Here is a 23,329-nt window from a genome sequence, read left to right as displayed (position 1 = left end):
ACATATCAGAAACACATTCTAGAGAACCTGCAGTTTTTACCCGCTTTGTTTACAGTAATGTCTTTGTATGCTGCAGTGCCACAACCTACCTGATTGGTAATGAGGGATCTCCAGCATCCCACCAATCCTTCGGCGGGCTGATGTACATGCACCACAGCTCCCAACTGTATCCATGGGCTGAATTTTCATATCGCTGAACCTCAAAGGTGTCCTGCTTGATGTTGTCGATCGAAGGAAGGATAACCCTTTTCCGATTCCCCTGGATTCGTGAGAGAACTGGTTCGGCCCTAGAAAAGACAATGCAAAAGTTAATTTGGAAACAGGGTCATATAGTGAATTCCAGTGACAAAATGGCAGCTGGCTCCACTTGACTCCAGCAAAAGAGATGGGACAGACTAAAGGACCATGTGAAGACATGAATCTGGTCCAACAAGGTAGGCGTTGTCTACTCAGCCTCCCAATGGCTCTCCAAGGCTTCAGACAGAGGTCTTTCGCAACACCTACCATTGGATTGTTTGAACTTGAGATGCCAGGGATTGAAGAAAGATCTGCATGAGAATCAGATACTGTGCCACTGAGCCACAGCCCTTCCTTTAAGGATGTCAGATCCCTGTTGGGGGAAGGGGAATCCCTGCTTTTGCAGGGCGCTTCCCTGCTGCCAGCCAGCTGGCCAGGGGGGGAAATCCTAACCCCAACTGGTCCGAAGGGCAACATGATGACATCACCCAGAAGTGATGTCGACAACATGATGATGGTGATGCTCTGGCTTTAGGTAAAACTCTATGGTAAAATCAGCTACAAACCGTAGAGCTTTGCCCAAAAACTAAAGCATCACCCTCCCAGTGCTGGCAATGTGATGACATCACTTATGGGTGACATCAACGTGCCACACATGCAGGAGAAGCTCCAGGAGATGACTGAGGATCCCCCTGCAAGCTTCCAGGTAGAACCTGGCAACCTTGCTTTCCCTAGCAAATAGTTTCAGAGGTTACCTGTGTTTGTCTGCAACACAACAGCTAGATCTGAGTCCAGTAGCACCTTAGAGGCCAACAAGATTTTTGAGGTATATGCTTTTGAAAGTCAAAGATCTAGGGCTTTTCTGTAGCAGGAACTCCTTTGCCTGTTAGGCCACACACCCCTGATGTAGCCAATCCTCCAAGAGCTTACAGGGCTCTTCTTACAGGGCCTACTGTAAGCTCCAGGAGGATTGGCTACATCAGGGGTGTGTGGCTTAATATGCAAAGGAGTTCCTGCTACATAAAAAGCCCTGAAAAGATCTCTTCATCATCACTGCAGTCAAGTGGAGCCATCTGTACTATCTGATGAATGGAGTTTTGAGTCTCAAAAATTCATACTCTGCTGTTGTCCAAGGAGCTTACTGGACTGGAATCTAGCAGTGTGCCCAGTAAGCAAGTGATCCAACGGAAACAAACTTTGGAGGATTACTAAATTCTGATTTGTTTGGCATACATTTATGTATTTATTTATTTAGTTCCATTTATTGGCCCCCCCTTCCCTAAAAAAATAGGGCCCAGGGCGGCTTACATTATGCATTTAGATAATAAATAATGCGAATTAAAAACATTTAAAATAATTAGCACAGCATCCAGATGGCAGACAAAATTTTGCATACCTGCCAACCCTTGGGTGGTGGGGATATAAAAGAATGAGGAGGGAGGTGGAGGGAAACTATGAGAGTACCAAACTGTCGCTATCCTCAACCAAACGCCTGGCAGAACATCTCTGCCTTGCAAGCCATCCAGAAAGGTAACAACTCTCGTAGGGCATGAATGTTCTCAGACAGAGTGTTCCATCAGGCAGGGGACCCAATAATTTTTCATCACTAGAGAAATCATATGAAGAAGCAAGTAAAGCATGCTTTGGAGTGTCCAAAGCACTTCACAGCTGTGGTCTTGTTGCCATCCTATTAAAGTAGGTTTGCATGATAATCTTCATATTACAGATGGAGGCCAGCGCTAAGCTTGAGGAAAAAAAATGGGTTGCCTAAGGCCACAAGCAAGTTCAAGTTTTAGACGTGAGAATTTCAACGGGCCTTTTAGCAAATGTGGGCTGCTGGCTACCTGGGCTACGCAATCCCAAAGAGACACCATTTAAGCAATGTGCGAAACCCTATGCAATTGTGAGGAAAAAAGCTGGCTTTTCACTCTAAGACGACTAAAAGTTATTCCAAGGTTACCCATATATAGCTTTATTCATCTCTGATTAAACACAGGGAATTCTTCTCACAGCGGTTATCCGAGACTTATTCTCAGTTTTTGAAACAAAGCGCGTGAAACCGTTTGACTATAAACCAAGTATTTGCAGTCAGCTCAGGCACACGGTGCACTGCTTCCTGAATTCTGATGCTTATCTTATGAACATAAAAAAGTACTCAGTAGGATCAATTCAAGCATTTCTCCTGTTCCTGTACATTAGGTAAGCAAAGATGCTTCCAAAATGCTGATCATCCAAATTCTCTCCAGATTTTGATGATATTGGATTTATATCCCACCCTTCATTCTGAATCTCAGAGCAGTCCCAATCTCCTTTACCTTGCTCCCCCACAACAAACACCCTGTGAGGTAGGTGGAGCTGAGAGAACTCTCACAGAAGGTGCCCTTTCAAGAACAACTCCTGCAATAGCTATGGCTGAGCCAAGACCATTCCAACAGGTGCATGTGGAGGAGTGGGCAATCAATCCCGGTTCTCCCAGATAAGAGTCCGTGCACTTAACCACTATCCCAAACTGACTCTACCAGTTTGGTGTAGTAGTTAAGTGTGCGGACCCTTATCTGGGAGAACCGAGTTCGATTCCCCACTCTTCCACTTGCACCTGCTAGCATGGCCTTGGGTCAGCCATAGCTCTGGCAGAGGTTGTCCTTGAAAGGGCAGCTGCTGTGAGAGCCCTCTCCAGCCCCACCCACCTCACAGGGAGGAAGGTAAAGGAGATTGTGAGCTGCTCTGAGACTCTTCTGAGTGGAGGGTGGGATATAAATCCAGTATCATCTTCTTCTTCTTTTGGAGTTCCAAGTGACCTAACCTCCTTCCCCACAAGTGAAACCACTACACGAAGAAACCTCAATTGTTTCTCTTTGTGTTTCCAAATTTTGTGCAGAGTTTGGTGCATGTGTATTTTGACTTGTTTGCCCTTCTACGTTATCACTGCACAAAAGCAAATCTTGATGTACAATACACAATTACATCAATATTATTTTTGTGTGATGTTTTACCAGTTCATAAGATCACACCTGCAAATCAAAAGAACACTACAGACAGAAAGGAATTGAGGCAATTGTACAATCATGTTGGGTTTTTTTTTGCTTTGTTTTAATATTATTAAGGGGAGTGTGTGTGTGTGCGTGTCAGGCAGGGGGATGCAACCAGAATGAAGAATCTGCAATCTGTAGCAGACTGCACATATTCCCATTCTAGTTTAATTTTTAAAATTATCTTGGTTAGAAACTGAATTAAGGAGGGGCAGAATGAAACATGTAGAGAAATTATGGAATGTAATGGGGGAGATCTGCTCATCCCTATGGATAATTTTGACCTTTTCGAGTACTAATATGGAGTTAGTTCATGTATCGTTCACCAGTCATGAACAGGGAGCCAATGGCTTGATGATGAGTTTGAGAGTTTGTTTTTGCTGTTTATGGCTGTTCTGCAGGTTGTTTTGCTGCACTCCTTCCTAACCCCTGTAATATAGTACAACTGACTTTTCACGTATGTATGTTCTCACACTGCCCAATCAAATTCTTCTACCCGCCCCTGCATCCTTGCGGTGTAACAAATGAAATATATCAGTCATAACTGTATGCAATGTTTGAATAATATCCTATCCTTTGGTGTTCCTCTATGTAGTTCCAAATGGCTGGTAATTGATTTTAATCAGCATCAACTTTGGACCTGGCACAGTTTTGCAAAAACCCTGTGCAAACCTGTTCAACAAGCTTCATGGTTGTTCAGCAAGAACTAAGCAGACCAGGTGATCAATGCACACCTGCTCAGCATCAACATCTTCGAATATGGTATGTTTGTAGCAAAAATCACTGAATCCTGTCTGGGTAACAGGGGAACTTATGCTATCCCTCCAAACACAAGAGTATTCCTATGGGATCAAGCAAAAGGTTAATCTAGCCTAGCATTCTCTTTTTAACTGTGGTCAGCCAGATTAGTCAGGGAAGCCTACAAGCAAGGCATGAAACTTGTACTATAAGGTAGATTACTTCTAAACATGGTGGTTCCATTAGACATATCTCATAGTTAATTATCAGTGACTTAGAAGAACAGACCAAGAAACCCTTCTGGATCAAACAACTGTAGCTTGATACTTCTGGGCAGGGCTTTTTTTGTAGAAAAAGCCCAGCAGGAGCTCATTTGCATATTAGGCCAAACACACCTGATGTCACCGGAAGTGATGTCCCCTGTTCAGTAGGCTGCTTTCTGCATAATGACACAGAATAGTACAGTGCCATCAACTGCATTTAATGGAAATGGTACAGAAAGCTTTACTCACTGGAGTTGCTGAATGTGACACAACCCAATGAGAGACCTCGTTTCACTTCCCAAAAAACATGGCCAGAGAGAGAGAGAGCCACATGTGGTGGAGTGGACAGCAGCAGGTCCAGCTTCTCCCAGGAGGAGGTGCTTGGGGGTGGCTCCACATCTCTCGCTCTCTTCAGAAGCCTATTGGAGGCTGGAGGTGGCAGAAAGGATGGAATGCATAGTCTGGGAGTGTGTGGCTGCCTGGTGCCTTCCCTCTGCGGGAGACCTTTTTTTGAGCTGGAGCCCTGGCCAAGCCAGTCAGAACTGTGTTCCTGTGTGTTCCTGCTGAACTCCCCCCCTGCTTCTGGGAAGTTAAAGCATGAGACCAGGTGGGTAAGTGTGACTACATTTAGCTACTGAACAGCAAAAATGTGCATTATGCTGATGTGGGGGGGCGAGGTTCTCAAGGGGTCATTAAAGTGCTTTAAAATATGTGCACAGTTTTGATCTCGGAGCAGAGTAAGTAGCTAAACTTGGGGCTACTCAGAGCTTATTGGAAGGAAGCCATTTGCTGAGGTTTGTGGTTTGTACTGCATCTCTACAGCAGTATCATCTTCTAAATAGACCAAAGTTGAACAAGCAAGCACATTAGAGATTTATTACATTTCTATCTTGCCTTCGTTCCCAGGAGCATATCCAGGCATGGATCTGACCCAATGCTGCTGAATCACACACTTTCTAACCATGTCCTTGGATGGCATGACACATGAAGGAAGGTGATTGGTTAACTAAAGGACCTATTTAGGCCAAATAGCTGGGATTAAAATAGTGGGGGAACATGCCAGGCTTTTAAACCGAATTCTCACATAAATTGTTAGGGATTTGGCTAAAAAAGATGGGCTGAAATCTAGTACATATTGCACTGTAGCCAAACCATCTTAGTCATCATCTAAAGACCTGTTCTCTGTGCTCTCCCCTGTAGAAGGAAGGGGGGGGGGGGTTGTAGAAAAAGCCCAGCAGAAACTCATTTGCATATTAATCCAAGCCCCTTGACATCACCATTGTTCCACACAGGGCTTTTTTTGCAGAAAAGCCCAGCAGGAACTCATTTTCATATTAGGCCGCACCCCTGATGCCAAGCCAGCTGGAACTGAGTTCCTGCGCATTCTTGCTCAGCCCCCCCCCTGCTATTACTATTTAAGGGGTTCACAGTGAGTAGGGTCTCTCATTCATTGAAATTGTCATCCAGCTCAGAGCAGCAGCTGTGGAAGTCCCTAATAATTCTATACCTGGGGCTTGTCTCCAATGGTGATTGGCTGGGAGTTTCTTCTGATCCCTTGCAAGGATCCAACAGGAAGGGAGAAATACTGTTGACCGGTAAGACAGGAGAATAAAAAACCCCAAGATGTCCACTGCCACTGAAGACAGAAAACATTTGAGCACAAAAAAGGACACAATGTTTTTTGGGGGAAGAGAAATGTTTTGTAATGCTAAGAATTTTGAATTTATGTTTACTGCTCCAGAAATCATGGTAACGGTCTGAAACAGTGATTTTCATGTATATTTTTGGCTTGAGAATTTTGTAATGCACATCTCTACTGACTAAGGTTTCAGGTCCAACTCAGGAAATAGCTGGGGACCTTGGGAATGTAGCTGTGAGCCTTTTCCATTCCCTAAAAATAAATAAAAATACAGCAGTGCAGTTCCTCTGAATACAGCCTTCATTTCCTCCTTCTCTTTTTTTGCTCTATCTGCTTAGAGACGACCGACCGGTCTGTGCCCCGGAAAATCTGGATCGGGCATTACAGGCTGTGGCTGAGTGGCGCAGACTGAGTGGACTGAGGCTAAATCCTGCGAAGACAGAGGTCCTTTGCTTGGGTCGTTGGGGACCGGGGGGGGGGGGAAATCCCCCTGCCAGTTTTTGACGGTGCGCCGCTGATGGCGGCGGACAGGGTCAAGAGCCTGGGGGTACTATTGGAGCCTTCCTTAAAGATGGAGGCTCAGATAGCAGCCGCTGCCAAGTCCGCGTTTTTTCATCTTAGGCAGGCAAGGCAGTTGGCTCCCTTCCTGGATAGTGATGACCTAGCAACAGTAATCCATGCTACGGTCACCTCGAGGTTGGACTACTGCAATGCCCTCTACATGGGGCTGCCCCTGTGCCGAACTCGGAAATTGCAGCTGGTGCAGAATGCCGCGGCCCGGCTGTTATTGGGCCTCCCAAGATGGGGACACATTCGGCCGGGTCTTCGGACTCTGCACTGGCTTCCAGTAATGTACCGAGTTCGGTACAAGGTGCTGATCATTACCTTTAAAGCCCTATATGGCCTGGGACCTGCCTACCTGAAGGACCGTCTCTCCCCACATGTTCCCCAGAGAGTACTGAGATCGGGAACCCAAAATCTTCTCGCTATCCCTGGGCCAAAAGAAGCCCGCCTAAAATCTACTAGGGATAGGGCCTTCTCTGTTATGGCCCCTACATGGTGGAATCAGCTGCCGGAGGAGGTGAGGGCCCTGCGGGACCTTGTTCAGTTCCGCAGGGCCTGTAAGACAACCCTCTTCCGGCTAGCCTACACTTAACTGATATGAGAAACTAAATGTAGCTTTGCCAGACTCCTATTATACATACTGTTGTAATGTTTAATGTTTTTAAGGTTTTAAATGTTTTAAATGCTTATATATTTAAATACTTGTATAATTTTGTGTTTGACTATCTGTTGTGAGCCGCCCTGAGCCACTTTTGTAGGAAGGGCGGGATATAAATAATAAATAAATAATAAATAAATAGTTCCACAGCAGCTGCACTTCCACTAAAATGAAAGTGATCTCTCTCTCTCTCTCTCACACACACACACCAGTCAAAATAAACAGTTTGCATGCCCACACTTTTGTGATCTCCCTAGGGAAATGGTATAGATAGCCTTACTCACTGGGGTTGCTGAATGTAACAATTTGCTATATTTCAACCAATTTATAGAAAGAGAAGTCTAGGGGGTGGAGTTTTCCTCTATCCCAAATTCAGGTTCTAGTTAACTCTTTACTACTCCTTTTACTATTCAAACAGCCTCTGAAAAAAAATGCAAAAGGAACAGAGGGACTGGGCTCTCTCTCTCACACACATGTGGCTCTTGCTGCTTGCCCCTCCACAGCTTCAGTCTTACTGAGATTTAAAGGCACATGCACGCCTTCCAAAACAGAAGCAGTTGCAAGCTTCTGAATCTGCCTGAGATCTAAAAGGCAGGGAGGAGCCTGCAAAACCGGGGGATTCCTTACCCATACCTGGAGACCAGCAAGCCTACTACCAGCAGCACTTCAAGTTGCAAAAAACGCAGGAGTAAACAGTGAATACCTTCTCCATAGCATCAAAGAAGCTTTCTTTCATGCAGTTGAGTTCAGTAAATTATAGCCTTTCTATTGCCTGAATAAAACCTCCTCCTGAAAAGCAAAAGAATTGGCTGATAACAGCATTTAGGTAGGCATACAGGTGCGGGCCTTGAAAGCCCACTTTGGGAATGCATCCTCCGGCTTCAGCATTCAAAAGAAATCTCTGATAACTGTACACACGCACGCACCCCCCTCTCTTCCCCGAACCCTTTTTATAGGCATGCACCTATTTTACTCTGGGGTGCTTTTGTGCCTTCCTTCTCATCAAGAGACACAATGAAAAGTGCATTAGCCTCTCACGTCATGTTTCCCAAGCAGCGAGACGGCCTTTTCAATAGGGGAAAAAAAGAGTTCCCTTGCAACAGCAGTGCCTCTCTTTCATCACAGAGTTAAAAAACAGAATACCGTTCTTTCCAAGCCTGACACAAAACCGGCAAGTCATCCTCGTAAAAGAGTTTTTTTTTCATTCCTTCTTAACGGAGAGGGAGTTGAGCTAGAACAATCTGCAAATGTCCAGTGCTGATTTCAGTTCTCCTTAGAGAACCCCATGCCGAGTTCTAGCTATTGCCATTCTGCCATGAAGCTCACCTGGGGGAACCTTTGATCACTCATTCCTGTGAACCTTAAAGGTAAAGGTAGTCCCCTGCGCAAGCACCAGCAGTTTCTGACTCTGGGGTGACGTCGCATCACGACGTTTTCACGGCAGACTTTTTAATGGGGTGGTTTGTCATTGCCTTCCTCAGTCATCTAGACTTCCCCCCCAGAAAGCTGGATATTCATTTTACCAACCTTGGAAGGATGGAAGGCTGAGTCAACCTAGAGCCGGTTACCTGAACCCAGCTTCCACCGGGATCAAACTCAGGTCGTGAGCAGAGAGTTTGGACTGCAGTACTGCAGCTTTACCACTCTGCGCCACGGGGCTCCTTACCTGTGAACCTTAACTGCCCTAAACTGCTTGGAAGAAGGGAAGGATACAAACTGGACAGACTAACAGACAACAGACAGATCATGTCTCAGGTTAACCTACTTTACAGGGTTGTTGTGGGAATAAGCAAGCAGATAGGAAAAACATGTGTATACCATTATGAGCTCTTCAGTAAAAGGGGGAGGAGCAGCAGAATGGGGGCCTGGCCAGCCTACTCACCTATGGGGAAAAGCCTTGTTGTTTCAATGTGGATTTAGGTGAAAGTCTGATCAGCTTTTCAGCGTGTTGGCACTGGGCCTGCACTTATTTTGGCCCTGACGACACGGCATCCTTAGCAGCCCTCAGCAGCTTTTCTTATTTACTGTTTTGTTTTGAATAAAACTTATCCCGACCTCTCCGCCTGCTTGCTTGCAGTGGCGAACAAGGAAGGGGGGGGAGGGAACCCTAATAAATAATGCACATTTACCGTAAGAGATCACTAAAACAATGCAATACAACTAAAAGTAATTCCCAACAATAAAACCATCCCAATCTGCACTTATAAAAGCCAGCAGTCAATAAGAGCAGCAGCATAAAGCCGTCTCAGAAACATAAAAAACACCCCATAAAGAGCATTATTCAACCCGTCAGGGGTTACAGCTTACAGATGGAATAAATTGTTAGTAAAAAGCCTGGGGGAATGGAAATGGTTTAGCCTGGCACCTAAATGCTAACAGGCAGGGCTTCCCCCTCCCCTGAGGGAATGTGGTGGAACTGAGTTCCAGAACCTCATAGTGGAAACAAAGTTCTCAATAAAAAAGTTTAAAAATATATGAGGGAGCACCTGTGTGTTTCTCCTTTAGAATCATAGAGTTGGAAGGGACCTCCAGGGTCATCTAGTCCAACCCCCTGCACAATGCAGGAAACTCACAAACACCTCCCCCTAAATTCACAGGATCTTCATTGCTGTCAGATGGCCATCTAGCCTCTGTTTCAAAACCTCCAAGGAAGGAGAGCCCACCGCTTCCCGAGGAAGCCTGTTCCACTGAGGAACTGCTCTTAATGGTCAGGAAGTTCTTCCTAACGTTGAGCTGGAAACTCTTTTGATTTAATTTCCATTGGTTCTGGTCCTTCTTTATTTCCCTCTTGAGAGTTCTGGCACCTCTTTTTCTGGAAAAAAACAACACCACCCTGTTAATAGGGGAGCAAACTGGTTGGTCATTGCAGGATATAACTATTTATCTGCTGCCTGGCAAAGACAGAAGTGTGTCTTATCAGGCTGCATTATTTGCTATTGCAGCAAAGAAAGTTTGATCCAGGGTTTGTGGATGTTGTGTATGTGGACTCATGTATGTTCTTCACTAGTGTTCCTGCCTGACTCATTGGAGCCTTGAGGACCGAGCTTGGGGACTCTAGAACAATGGGCAGAAGGATCCAAATCCCTGCTGCCCTGGCCCAACCAGAAGCCCCCTGCTGGTTCAAACGATCCAATGGCGTTCTAGCGCGGGAAACCAGGATCATATATGGTTGGCCCAGTTAGGCAGACTTCTTTAGCTACTAGTTACCATGCTGTAACTCAATTAAAAGCTATGATCACTGCAACCGCATCTCCTCTATGCATTAAACCCACTATATTATAATGGAGAAACAAGAGCTCCCCCCAATGCTGTTTTATTTTAACTTGATACCACTGCCTATTATGCTCATGTATTAGCCCATGTTTAGTCTGATTTTTTTTGCATTTTTATGAGTTTGTCTTTGAACCTCTTTATATCAGCAGCAATTTAAACCTGTTTTGCAATGGCCTTTGGCTGTAGCAATAAAGCTGGTTCATTGAAAGCTAATAAAGGAGGCACTAGGAGCTACAAGACTATATTAAGGGCCTTGGCTCAGTGGTAGAGCGTCTGCTTGGCACACAGAAAGTCACCTGCTGAGCCCTCAGCATCACCAAAGAAAAAGATCAGCTAGCACATGATGTGAAGGACCCTTACTGAGACCCTGGAGAGCTCCAGCCAATCAGAATAGACATTACTACCCTTGATGGACCAATGGTCTGATTCAGTATAAGAAAGCTTCATGTGTTCATTTAGATTCAAGCCCAGTAACATCTCGGAGACCAAGAAGATTTTCAGAGTTTTTTGAGAGTCTAAATTCCCGTTGTCAGACATGAGGAGGAACAGAGATCTCTGAGTTTTTATATCCCAGTCAGAAGGTGGCATGGGGGGTGTTGTTGTTGTAAGGAATGCTTGTAAAGGATGCAGAGGGACAATGCATGCTGTAATGATGAGAGCAGAAGGGAAATGCTTGGGGCTCATGTGTTCAAGTGATTCAGTATAAGACAGCTTCATGTATCCCCACAGCCCCTCTATAGGTAGGAAGGCCCCTGTGCAAGCACCAGTCGCTTCTGACTCTGGGGTGACGTTGGTTTTGCAATGTTTTTACGGCAGATTTTTTACGGGGTGGTTTGCCATTGCCTTCCCCAGTCATCTACACTTTCCTCCCAGCAAGCTGGGTACTCATTTTATTGACCTTGGAAGGATGGAAGGCTGAGTCAACCTTGAGCCGGCTACCTGAACCCAGCTTCCGCCAGGATCGAACTCAGTTCGTGAGCAGAGCTTAGGATTGCAGTACTTCAGCTTTACCACTCTGCGCCACGGGGCTCTTATAGTCAGATAGTTAACTGAGCAGTCCAAACTAACTGAGCCTCCAGAAAGAGACCGATTCCCCACTAGTCTTACCTCGTTCTCACTCTCTTCTTCTCTGTAGGGCTTCCGTCGGATTTCGCACAAGCTGCCCCGAGGCTGCAACTCGCTCTGCCTCTTTCACACAGCAAACAAGATCCTCTAAAAACCAGTTTCTGTTTGCCGTGCGAAAGAGTCGAAGTGAGTTGCAGCCCCGGAGCAGCTTGTGCGAAATCTGATGGAAGCCCCACAGAGAAGAGAAGAGTGAGAGTGGGGTAAGACTAGTGGGGAATCGGTCAGAGATTCCATCTGCTCTTCCTTCATATTCCAAACAACATATGCAAGATGCTCAATCCAAACAGGTATGCACGTACCATACCTTAATGATTCCCTGCCCAACTTTCCAGACCCTGAAGCCCCTGAAGCTTTTGTTATGGACCAGAGATGATCTGGCTATGAGAACAAGCCCAAAGCATGCTGAGTGAACACAGATTATCTTCTTCCATGCCATTTCTCATTAGGCTTCCCAATCCCCAGGTCCCAGCAGGGGATCCCCCGGTTTTACAGGCTTTCCCCCTCCCCCAGCCAGCTGGCCGGCGGGGGAAGCCCCACCCCCACAGCCATTATGTACCTCCATGAACAATTCCCGTAAGGAATGATGGGGAATTGATCCACGGGTATCGGGGGCTCTGGGGGGGCTGTTTTTTGAGGTAGAAGTGCCAAATTTTCAATATAGCATCTAGTGCCTCTTCCCAAAATACCCCCCAAGTTTCAAAAGTATTGGACCAGGGGGTCCAATTCTACGAGCCCCAAAAGAAGGTGCCCCTATCCTTTATTATTTTCTATGGAAGGAAGGCATTTTAAAAGGCGTGTGGTTCCTTTAAATGTGATGGCCAGAACTCCCTTGGAGTTCAATTCTGCTTGTCACAACCGTGCTCCTGGCTCCGCCCCAATGTCTCCAGGCTCCACCCCCAAAGTCTCCTGGCCCCACCCCCAAAGTTCCCAGGTATTTCTTGAATTGGACTTGGCAACCCTATTTCTCATGGGCATATAACTTGGGGGTTGTACACATTTGATTTAGTTGTAGGTGTGGGGGTAGCATGGGCCTACGAGGAAAACGTCTCTGCGAGCCTGTATAGTCCCCCCACCCTCATTTAAGGAAAATGGATACCTGCCCTGAGCATCTGTTGAGAGAAGTGGAATATATTTTTCTAAATAAATACATAAATGGGTAAGGTTGCTATCATCAGGTTCAGAGTGTCTATAAGTATTCACAATTGGGCACCATTTTTTGGGGGGGGGGGGGGTCACAGATCCATATCACATGTTTTCAGATCTCATATAATACTTACCCATAACCATCATCTTTACAACTAAAAAATTCCCAGTCTCTTGAGCGTTTTCTTATTGGGGAGTTTGGACTCCTTAATTGGGTTAGTTACCATTTTGTGCCACTTTTTATAGTATTGTGAGATCCTTTTAAAAAGATGTGATGGCCAGGGCTGCAACAGCCCTTTCAGATCTCACATCTCAGCTTCTGCATATTTTGGGAGCATGAGAACAGGAAATTCATAGAGCTACTGCTGAAACTCTCAGAAAATGGTGCTGTGACATCACTTCCGGTTCCAAAATGGGAAGTGACATCCTGGTGCTGACTGATGCCATTCTGCTCCCATTCCCATTGAGCAAGGGACGGTGAGCATCAGCTGGAGGATGGCCACTGGAATATCAGGTTGAGGATGGATGAGGGCAGGGGTGGGATTCTAGTAGGAGCTCCTTTGCATATTAGGCCACACCCCCGGATGCAGCCAATCCTCCAAGAGCTTACAAAAAAGAGCCTTGTAAGCTCTTGGAGGACTGGCTACATCAGGGGTGTGTGGCCTCATAAGTAAAGAAGCTCCTGATTGAATTCTACCCCTGGATGAGGGTAGGAGAAAGCAGCTTGCTTAAATGTACGAGATGGTAAACTTTGAACTGGGACTTTCTGAATGGCAGCTCACAGTGCTATCCTAAGCAAAACTAGTTCCTTCAAAGTTTACTGAAGTCAGTGGGCTTAGAAGGGCAGAGATCTGATTACAATTGCACCATCCGCTTCTTACCCACTGTGTTCTACTGCTACCTACAACATGAAGCATGTGTTTGAACACAATGTATAGCAGGGGTGGCCAACGGTAGCTCTCCAGATGTTTTTTGCCTACAACTCCCATCAGCCCCAGCCAGCATGGCCAATAGCTGGGGCTGATGGGAGTTGTAGGCAAAAAAAAAATCTGGAGAGCTACAGTTGGCCACCCTTGGTGTATAGGCATCAGATGGTCTATCAAGGAAGGAATAAGGAGTGGGGGGATACAATGATTTGTATAATTTGAGAACAGTGATAACTCAGTGGCTTGGGGGTGCATGTGGCTCTCTGATATGATAGGTGTGACTCTGCCCCATGTTTCAGAAAAGTGGGAGAAGCTATTGTCCAGAAGAACTTGTGATTTTCAGGTAGTCCCCACTTTGAGACAGAAGCTGCTGGGGGGCCTGGAGGATGTGTGAATTGCAGCCCCCCTGCTATAGGAGCCAGTTTGGTGTAGTGGTTAAATGTGCGGCCTCTTATCAGGGAGAACCGGGTTTGATTCCCCACTCCTCCACATGCAACTGCTGAAATGGCCTTGGGTCAGCCATAGCTTTCACAGGAGTTTTCCTTGAAAGGGCAGCCGCTGTGAGCGCTCTCTCAGCCCCACCCACCTCACAGGGTGTCTGTTGTAGGGGGAGAAGATATAGGAGATTGTAAGCTGCTCTGAGTCTCTGAATGAGAGAGAAGGGTGGGGTATATATCTGCAGTCTTCTTCTTCAGATGGAGGCAAAGAGCTTGTAAAATCATACGAATGAAACCAAGGTTATCATTGCATATTTAATAGTTCCACCTTACATTATTATTTGTGTGTGTTTGATGGGGTGCCACACAGGACATTTAGCAGTCATGTGGCTCTTTTGGTTGATGGGAATTCCAAATGTGGCTCTCTCCAAGCCACCAAGTGATGACTTCTGTCATCAAATTATTGACATTGGACAAGGACCCCCCCCCCCCTCAATTTTCTCTTACATAGCTAATACTGGCTGATTTAAAAGGGAATCTTAATACTGTACTTACCAGCCTGCTGTGAACTCCACATGTGCATCAAAGAAGCCAGTGATCTGACCAGAGGCAACTTTCCAGCCTTCGATGCGAGCGCGGATCAGGCCTTCCCTTTTTTGGTTGCGTACTACCTTCACAAGGCCGGGGTATCGCTTGTTGACGTACTCCTCTAGGGGTGCCTTCAATTCCTCTGCAAGAAGAAACACAAACTGCTGAATAGAGATGTTGTTTGGTGAGTCACTTGACTTGTAGCATTCATGTAGCCCATCAAGGCATTTGACGATAAGCAAATCACTTATAATTAGAAGTCTGCAAAGGGTTAATTTGGTGACCTCCCTTTCAAATGACATCCCGCACTTGCATGACCCTCACTCCAGTGAAGATGCAGTTATTATATTTATTGTTATATTCTCCCAGAATGCTTGACTTGTAGCATTCGTGTAGCCCATCAAGGCATTTGATGATAAGCAAATCACTTATAATTAGAAGTCTGCAAAGGGTTAATTTGGTGACCTCCCTTTCAAATGACATCCTGCACTTGCATGACCCTCACTTCAGTGAAGATGCAGTTATTATATTTATTGTTATATTCTCCCAGAATGCTGGGCATGCATGCTTTGCCACAATTCATGTCATTTCCCCTCTTCTACACAGGTGCATTGATGTGCATAGGATACGGTAGCTGGCCCCCAGGTCCCAGAAGGGGATCCCTCACTTTCCAGGCTCCTGTCTGCCACAGACCATCTGGCTGGTGAGGGAAGCCCCTCCCCCAGGGGTGGGATTCTATCAGGAGCTCCTTTGCATATTAGGGTCATACCATGTGTAGCCAATCCTCCAAGAGCTTAAAAAGGTAAAGGTAGTCCCCTGTGCAAGCACCAGTCGTTTCCAACTCTGGGGTGACGTTGCCTTCACAACGTTTTCATGGCAGACTTTTTACGGGGTGGTTTGCTGTTGCCTTCCCCAGTCATCTACACTTCCCCTCCAGCAAGCTGGGTACTCATTTTATCGACCTCAGAAGGATGAAAGACTGAGTCTACCTGAGCCAGCTATCTGAAACCAGCTTCCGCTGGGATCGAACTCAGGTTGTGAGCAGAGAGCTCAGACTGCAGTACTGCAGCTTTACCACTCTGCGCCACGGGGCTCTTTTTTTGTAAGCTCTTAGAGGAAAGATTACATCAGGAGTGTGTGGCCTAATATGCAAAGGAGCTCCTGCTAGAATTCCACCCCTGCCCTCCCCTAAACAAGGATGCTGTCTTGCAACGTCTCTGAAATGATAACATCAACCAGAAGTGTGGGGACGTTCTGCTTTTGGGCAAATTCTATGGTTTAAGCTTGATTTAACCATAGAGTTTACCCCAAAACCAGAGTATCCTCCTGCGCAACGTTCCCACTCATCCCTGGAATGCCCCCCACCAAATCCCCCTGCTGGACAGGCAAGGGGACCTGGCAACCCTAGCATGATTTATTTTTCAGATTTATATTCCACCCTTCCCAGAAGTGGGCTCAGGATGGATCGCAGACAATAATTAGGCCATTTGGCGAACATACATGATGATGCAAATATGATTGCATCAATTGATGAAGAGGTGCCCTTTTGCTCATCCCCGTGTTTGCCAATGAATTAATCCACGAATAGTTTTTCCTTTGTTTTCCAGGGAAGTTAGCGAGTCCAATCTGCGGTGACTGAGATTAATCTTCCCTTTAGATCAAGGGTTCCCTTCTCTGTTTAGCATGAAGTTATGGGAGCAATTGGGAATAGACATCACGCTTTGTTCTGTTCTTTGTTGTTGAAGAGGAGTGCAGCTGTAAAAACAGCGTTTCATGGAGTTCCCCCCCTCTCTTTTTTAGAAAACACACCCTTTTTGCTCATTAAAGAGAGCTAACTTTTCAAGTAGGTGCCTAAAGTTAGCTTAGGCTTGCCAAGTCCAATACAAGAAATAACTGAGGACTTTGGGGATGGAGCCAGGAGACATTTGGAGCCAGTAGCAAGGGTGTAACAAGCATAACTGAACTTCAAAGGGAATTCTGGTCATCACCCCAGAGTCGGAAACGACTGGTGCTTGCACAGGGGACCTTTCCTTTTCCACACCTTTTTAAATGCCTTCCTTCCATAGGAAATAATGAAGGATAGGGGCACCTTCTTTTGGGTTTCACAGAATTGGACCCCCTGGTCCAAACGTTTTGAAACATGGAGGAGGGTTTTTTGGGGAGAGGCACTGGATGCTGTATTGAAAATCTGGTGCTTCTAACTCAAAAAACAGTCTCCCCACCAGAGCCCCAGATACCTGCAGATCAATTCTCCATCATTTCCTATGGGAATAAGTCTCCATAGGGAATAATAGAGTTCCCAGCAGACATTTCCCTCCCCTCCCCCTGCTTTCTGATGACCCTTTAGTGGGGGAAAGCCTCCAAAATGGGGAATTTCCTGCCCCCATCTGGGGATTGGCAACCCTGTTATCTACATTAGCTAACAGGACATGTGCTTTATAACTGTACCCTGCCAATTTAGAATACTTTCATGTTTAATAAGTTTGTTTTATTTTTGTTAGCCTTGAGATTCCTTTGTTTGCAACTTAGATAAAGAAATACAACTGCTGTTGCTGTATACTGAAACCTCTTGTTTAATAAGCTTGTATTGAAGACCAGAATCTAAATTCCCCCGTCTCTTTTTTCTTCTTTCTTTTGTTGTAGATTTTGTAGATTAAAGATACACAGATGTGGTTTTGTATGATGATAGACATGATAGACAAGAATCTGAAATTTACCATTAAATATTTTGTAAAACAGTGGGATTTTATAATAATATCAAAAGGTCATAAAACGTTTGTAGAATGTGAAGGTAATATTTATGTACTAATTTTGAATACTTGCAGGTATAATGAACTATACCTTTTCTTTTGTTTTTTTAAAATGTAGTAATAACTGTAATTATTCTTTTAAGAACATAAGAGTAGCCATGTTGGATCAGGCCAGTGGCCCATCCAGTCCAACACTGTGTCACACAGTGGCCAAAAACCCCAAGTGCCATCAGAAGGTCCACCAGTTGGGCTAGAAATCCCCCCACCATGCCCCCCAAGCACCAAGAATACAGAGCATCACTACCCCAGACAGAGAGTTCCAACAATAGGCTGTGGCTAATAGCCACTGATGGGCCACTGCTCCATATGCTTATCCAATCCCCTCTTGAAGCTGTCTATGCTTGTAACCATCACCAACTCCTGTGTCAGTGAATTCCATGTGTTAATCACCCTTTGGGTGAAGAAGTACTTCCTTTTATCAGTTCTAACCTGACTGCTCAGCAATTTCATTGAATATCCACAAGTTCTCGTATTGCGGGAAAGAGAGAAAAGTACTTTTACTTTCTGTATCCAATCCCTGATAGAGAGAAAAGTACTTTTACTTTCTGTATCCTATCCCTGATCCTTTCCCCCAATTTCCCTGTAAAACTTAATAAAACTTGTAAAAATCAAGGGGGGGAGGGGGAAATGATCGCATCAAGATTCTCTTTGTACAGTTACACACTGAGGCTTGAAGGACATGTGTCCAGTAGTAAAACACTGCACAAAAGCAAACTCAGTGTGAGTCTCATGTACAAGAGAGCTGTTTTTTACCAGCTTTAAAAACTGATGTTCATATGACTCATATAAGTAACTGAAAAGAAACAAAAATGCAAATTCACTGAAAGCTATTGTAGACAACATGGCTCAATCCTGTAACATGGGCAATGCTTGGGTTTTCCATGGGAGTATGGCTCTTTTCCACAGGCATGGAAAAATCCATGTGTTGCCCAATTCATGTATTATAGGCTCTTGCTATCAGGTGAATCACCGGGACCTTTGTGCTCCTCATATGTGTAACTGGCAGGCTCCCATAACACGTAAATGGAACATACAGATTCCTCCATATTACCAGCCACTTCCTTCCTCCTCAAGCCACAAATTGTACGCTCTGTACAATCCTAAGCTCTGCTCATGACCTGAGTTTGATCCCCAGTGGAAGCTGGGTTTTCAGGTAGCCAGCTCGAGGTTGACTCAACCTTCCATCCTTCTGAGATCGGTAAAATGAGTACCCAGCTTGCTGGGGGGAAATCATAGATGACTGGGGAAGGCAATGGCAAACCACCCCGTAAAAAATCCGCCGTGAAAACGTTGTGAAAGCAACGTCACCCCAGAGTCGGAAACGACTGGTGCTTGCACGGGGGACCTTTCCTTTCCTTTCCATACAGTGGCAGAGAATAACCTTCCATGATGACTTTCTAAACCAAGGATCTTATTCCTACCAGGGTCTCTTTTTTCGGTGAATTACTCTTTCTGAGGGCTTTTTTGTTTTGTAGAAAAAGCCCAGCAGGAACTCATTTGCATATTAAGCCACACCCCCTGTTTTCACCATTGTTTCACACAGGGGTTTTTGTTGTTGTTGAAAAAGCCGGGCAGGAACTCATTTGTGTACTGGGCCACACTCCCTGACATCACCATTGTTTCACAGTTTTTTGTCGAAAAAGTCCAGCAAGAACTCATTTGCACATCAGGCTACACCCCTGATGCCAAGCCAGCCGGAACTGCAATCCTGTGTGTTCCTGCTCTTTCCAGCTCTCCCCCAGCTTACCTTCCAGCCTGGGTTGATGCAAAACTGTCATTTTTTTTTTGTTGCCGCCTCTGAACCAAATCAAAAGGTCAACAAAACTGCAATTACCATCAACCCTAGCAATCCAAAGCTGCCAATGGTGTGGACGCAAAAGCACTCAGGGCACTGCTGGTTCTAAAATGTGAATAAATCAGCAATCCCAGCATGGAGTCCTCAGCTCGAGATAAACTGGACATGTCAAGCAGGGCCTGTTGTATTGTGCGAGCCTGCAATTTGTGAAGATCGCAGCACTGCCATTTGAAAGGACCACGGGGGGGCGGGGGGAACCCACCATGGATCGAGCCTCCTTATAGAGACTGACTAGCTCACGGTCTCTCTACCACAACACTCTAAAGCATTCCATGGTGGCCGGGGCTTTTTTTGTAGCAGGAACTCCTTTGCATATTAGGCTACGCATCCCTGATGTAGCCAGTTCTCCTAGAGCTTACATTCGGCCTTGTACTAAGAGCCCTGTAAGCTCTTGGAGGATTGCCTACATCAGGGGTGTATGGCCCAATATGCAAAGGAGTTCTCGATACAAAAAAAAGCCCTGATTGTGGCTAGAGATGCCAAGCTGACAGAAGCACACATTTCCATTCAATAATTAGAAAGGATGATGCTAATTTGAAAGACGCAGTAAATCAAAAGAGGATTTTGTTCAAGGCACTTAATATTCTTTTCATTCCCTAGGCATTCCCATATACTTTAATCACAGTTTCTCATTTTTCCCCCTTTCCTTGACAGCTGCTGTTTCCATTAGAAACAAACAAACAAAAAAGAAACAGGTTTTTGGGTTGATGTTCAACAACTGGGGAATTGGATTCCCAGGTGGTTTTTGTTCTTAAAATAAAATAAAATAAAATAAAAAGACAACCAACGTCCTTAAATTTCTAGAAGAAAATGAGGGAGAATCCACTCTACTATCACCAAAGTAGAGCAATACCTCCTGGCAAGCAGCCATTTGCTTTGCAGCCATCAGCTCTATTAGATGAATTCTTGAAATGCAACCTCCCTTACGCCAGCGATCTAATCTCATCAGTGTGGGCTGGTTGCCACAAAGAAGGGAAGGTTTCATCACCCAGGAGAACAGATGACTGTTGCTCTGGAGTTTTCTTTCCCTTGTTGTGGCTGCTGGCTATCAGTTCCTTTGTTAAGTTAATGGCTCAGAATATCTCCTCAAGGGGAGTTAATTGTTAGGAGGTCCCCTGATAGTACCCTTTGGAGCATAGAGAAGATGGATGTCCTCTCTAGCTGAGGGGAGGAGGCAGTGTCTGTGTGTGTATGGAAGAAAACAGAGAGATAAAAACAGTGATGAACTGGGTGAAGGATCTGGGGGCAAATGATCTCTCTCTGTCTCTCTCTCTCTCTGGGAAACTGATGTGGGATAGTGGATAGAAGGCCTGTTCAGAAGAGCTTCTTTGCCTCCTCCATTGGTCTATTCTGTATTTCTAAATAAAGTAAATATTAAAAGAAAATTATAAGTCTTCAGCGTGCTCTCTTACCTAAAGAGACCCAAGCCAGAGAACCCAGCCCCTGAAACTTCTTGCTGTTCAGAGAAAGAGGGAAGCATGTAATTGTATTAGATAATATATTCTGCTCCAGGTGTACTGGTTAGAGTGTTACACTAGGCCTTGGGCCAGCTGACTTCACAGGAACAAAGTCTGAGTCCAGTGGCACATTTAAGACCCACAAAGTTTTATTCAAAGTATGAGGCTTATATGTGAGTATACAGTTTGTTGGTCTTAAAGGAGCCACTGGACTCAAACTTTGTTCTACAGCTTCAGACCATATGGCTACCCACTTGGATCTGTCTACTTTCGTGCAAGGAAAGAATCCTATACATTGGCTCTGGTGACCACATTAATACCTCTCCAGCCACATTTCTAATCTTCCTCATCTCTCCCCCTGCCCCATTAGGGTTGCCAATCTCCATGTAATGGCTGGGTATCTCCCAGAATTACAACTGGCCTCCAGGCAATAGAAATCAGTTCCCCTGGAGAAAATGGCCGCTTTCAAAGGTGGACTGTATGGCATTATACTCTGCTGACGTCCCTCTCTTCCCCAAACCCCTCTCTCCCCAGGCTCCACCCCCAAAATCTCTAGGAATTTCCCAACTCTGACCAGGCAACTCTACTTAGAAGAGGACAAAGGAGGAGACTTCCTTATAAACAGCAGATGGGACAGAGAAGATCTGATCGACTATCATAGGCTGCAATCAAATGGCAGGCTTGGCACAGGCTGGCTGCGCATCTCATCAACCAGACATACCACCCTTCTTTTTTTTAAAAAAACCCTCTACTTTGCGTAGGTGCAGAACTGCTTATTCACCATAGATGAATATGCAGCTATATGCATATAGCTAATTGAGAAAAAAATGGCGGCCAGGGAGTTGAAGTCGCAGTCCTCCATACATCTTGTGCACGTGCTTAGATGTATGGGGTGAGTAGATGGTAAAAAAATTTTGGTGGGAGAATTTGAACCGTAAATACCAGACTTCATCTCAGGTCAAGGAAGTCTGGGGTAAGGATGGGGGACTGACAACTGGGGAACAGACAGATCTTGATGTCTGAATGTGCAAATTAAACCTGGTAGGGAGAAGGGATGACATCGGACCAAACAGCCCATCTGATTGCTTTTGCAACAGAAAGCAAGGATGGTGTTAGTCTCAGAATTTTACTGGGACCTGGGGATCAGGATCATTTATCTTTTCAAAGACCACTGGTAATGTTTATGAAATCAAGCAGAGAAAAACGGCAACAAGAACTGCTTCATGGTTAAAACAAAAAAAAATGCAGAAAGGAAAAAGAAAGATACAGTAAGCAGCAAAGCCCTTGGGCACAATCAAATCCAACGAGCTCACTATTCCCACTTTATGTCTGCATTCTTCTGAGTGCAAATCAACTCTTATTTACTGGCACACAGCTGTCCCTGTAGGTACCTCCCCCCCGTTTCTTTTATGATGAAGTGGAAAGGAAGGACCCCATGAACACACCCACCACTCTTTATTTATTTAATTAATTTATATCCCGCCCTCCCCACCAAAAGCAGGCTCAGGGCGGCTCACAAGGGTCGACAATAACACATTAGTGTGACCGATACAATAAACAACAATAAAAACATAGAACATAAAACAATTTAAAACATTTGCATGTACTACTATCATAATTTCAGGCAGCAATTTAAATTCTGGTGGTTAGCTATACTCAGAGGTCTCAGGATCGCCATAGCGTAGTGCAGTAGGCCGTTGGTGGTGTTCTTATGGGCCAGTCCCATTGCTGCAGATGTTACCATTCATGTAAATGCCTGGCGGAAGAGTGCCGTTTTGCAGGCCCTGTGGAACTGTAAAAGCTCTCGCAGGGCCCTAACCTCTTCCGGCAACTCATTCCACCAGCTAGGGGCAGCAACGGAAAAGGCCCTGGTTCTTGTTGTTTTGAACTTCGCTTCTCTGATACTGGGAACTGTCAACAGGTTTTGAGACCAGGACCAAAGTGGTTCAGCTTCCCACCTTATTCCCAACAGAAGGCCATTCAATAATGTCACTCAGAAGTGACATCATTGCACCAGGCATGTAGCAGTGGGGACACTCTGGGATTTGCAGTAATTGAACACAGCTAAAATTTGCACTCTGGGATTTGCACTCTGGGATTTTACCGTGAATCCTACAGCATCAGCCAGCACGATGTGCCTGGCATGATGATGTCATTTCCAAACCCCATGTGCTTTGCGTGCATGAGAGCAGTCCCCTACCACAGCGGCGGAAGGCCTTGGCGACTCTAGTTCAACTGTTTTGTATATCTACTCTCTTTGGTGGTCATGGAAAGTGCCATCAAGTTGCAGTCAAGTTAAGATGACACAAAGTGAAGGATGGGAAGATTTTTATTTTTTATTTTTGGTTACACTATAAAAGAAGTTCATGGCTGAGGGAAACCTAAGTCAAACTGTGATAGGTATCTGCTGAGTTATGGCTTTGATAAGCTTTCGCCTTGTGAGACTTGAGAAGGAGAGGGACGCTGGGTTACTTTTCATCCTGGCTGTTCAGAGGTTATTAGAACTTTCCTTCAGAGATCCAAAGCCAAGATTGGTTGAGGTTTCCTGGTTGCCATGGATGTCAAAAATGCAAGATAAGAATTCTGG

The 23,329-nt window shown here is 45.3% G+C and overlaps 1 protein-coding gene across 1 annotated transcript in view; it reads right to left on the bottom strand.

Moving 5' to 3' along the window:
• Positions 1-23,329, bottom strand: part of GALNT17 (polypeptide N-acetylgalactosaminyltransferase 17) — a 340,476-nt gene that overhangs the window by 179,235 nt on the left and 137,912 nt on the right. The window contains exons 4-5 of the mRNA XM_060259462.1: positions 14,588-14,762; positions 90-287 (exon numbers count right to left, since the gene is read on the bottom strand). Of these exons, the coding sequence (XP_060115445.1) occupies positions 90-287; positions 14,588-14,762 (373 nt within the window). The remainder of the gene's footprint in view (positions 1-89; positions 288-14,587; positions 14,763-23,329) is intronic.

This window comes from Heteronotia binoei, chromosome 18 (assembly GCF_032191835.1).
Source record: "Heteronotia binoei isolate CCM8104 ecotype False Entrance Well chromosome 18, APGP_CSIRO_Hbin_v1, whole genome shotgun sequence".
NCBI classification, from domain to species: Eukaryota; Metazoa; Chordata; class Lepidosauria; order Squamata; family Gekkonidae; genus Heteronotia; species Heteronotia binoei.
The sequence above is the reverse complement of the archived record's forward strand: the minus strand, read 5'-3'. Positions and strand labels throughout refer to the sequence as shown.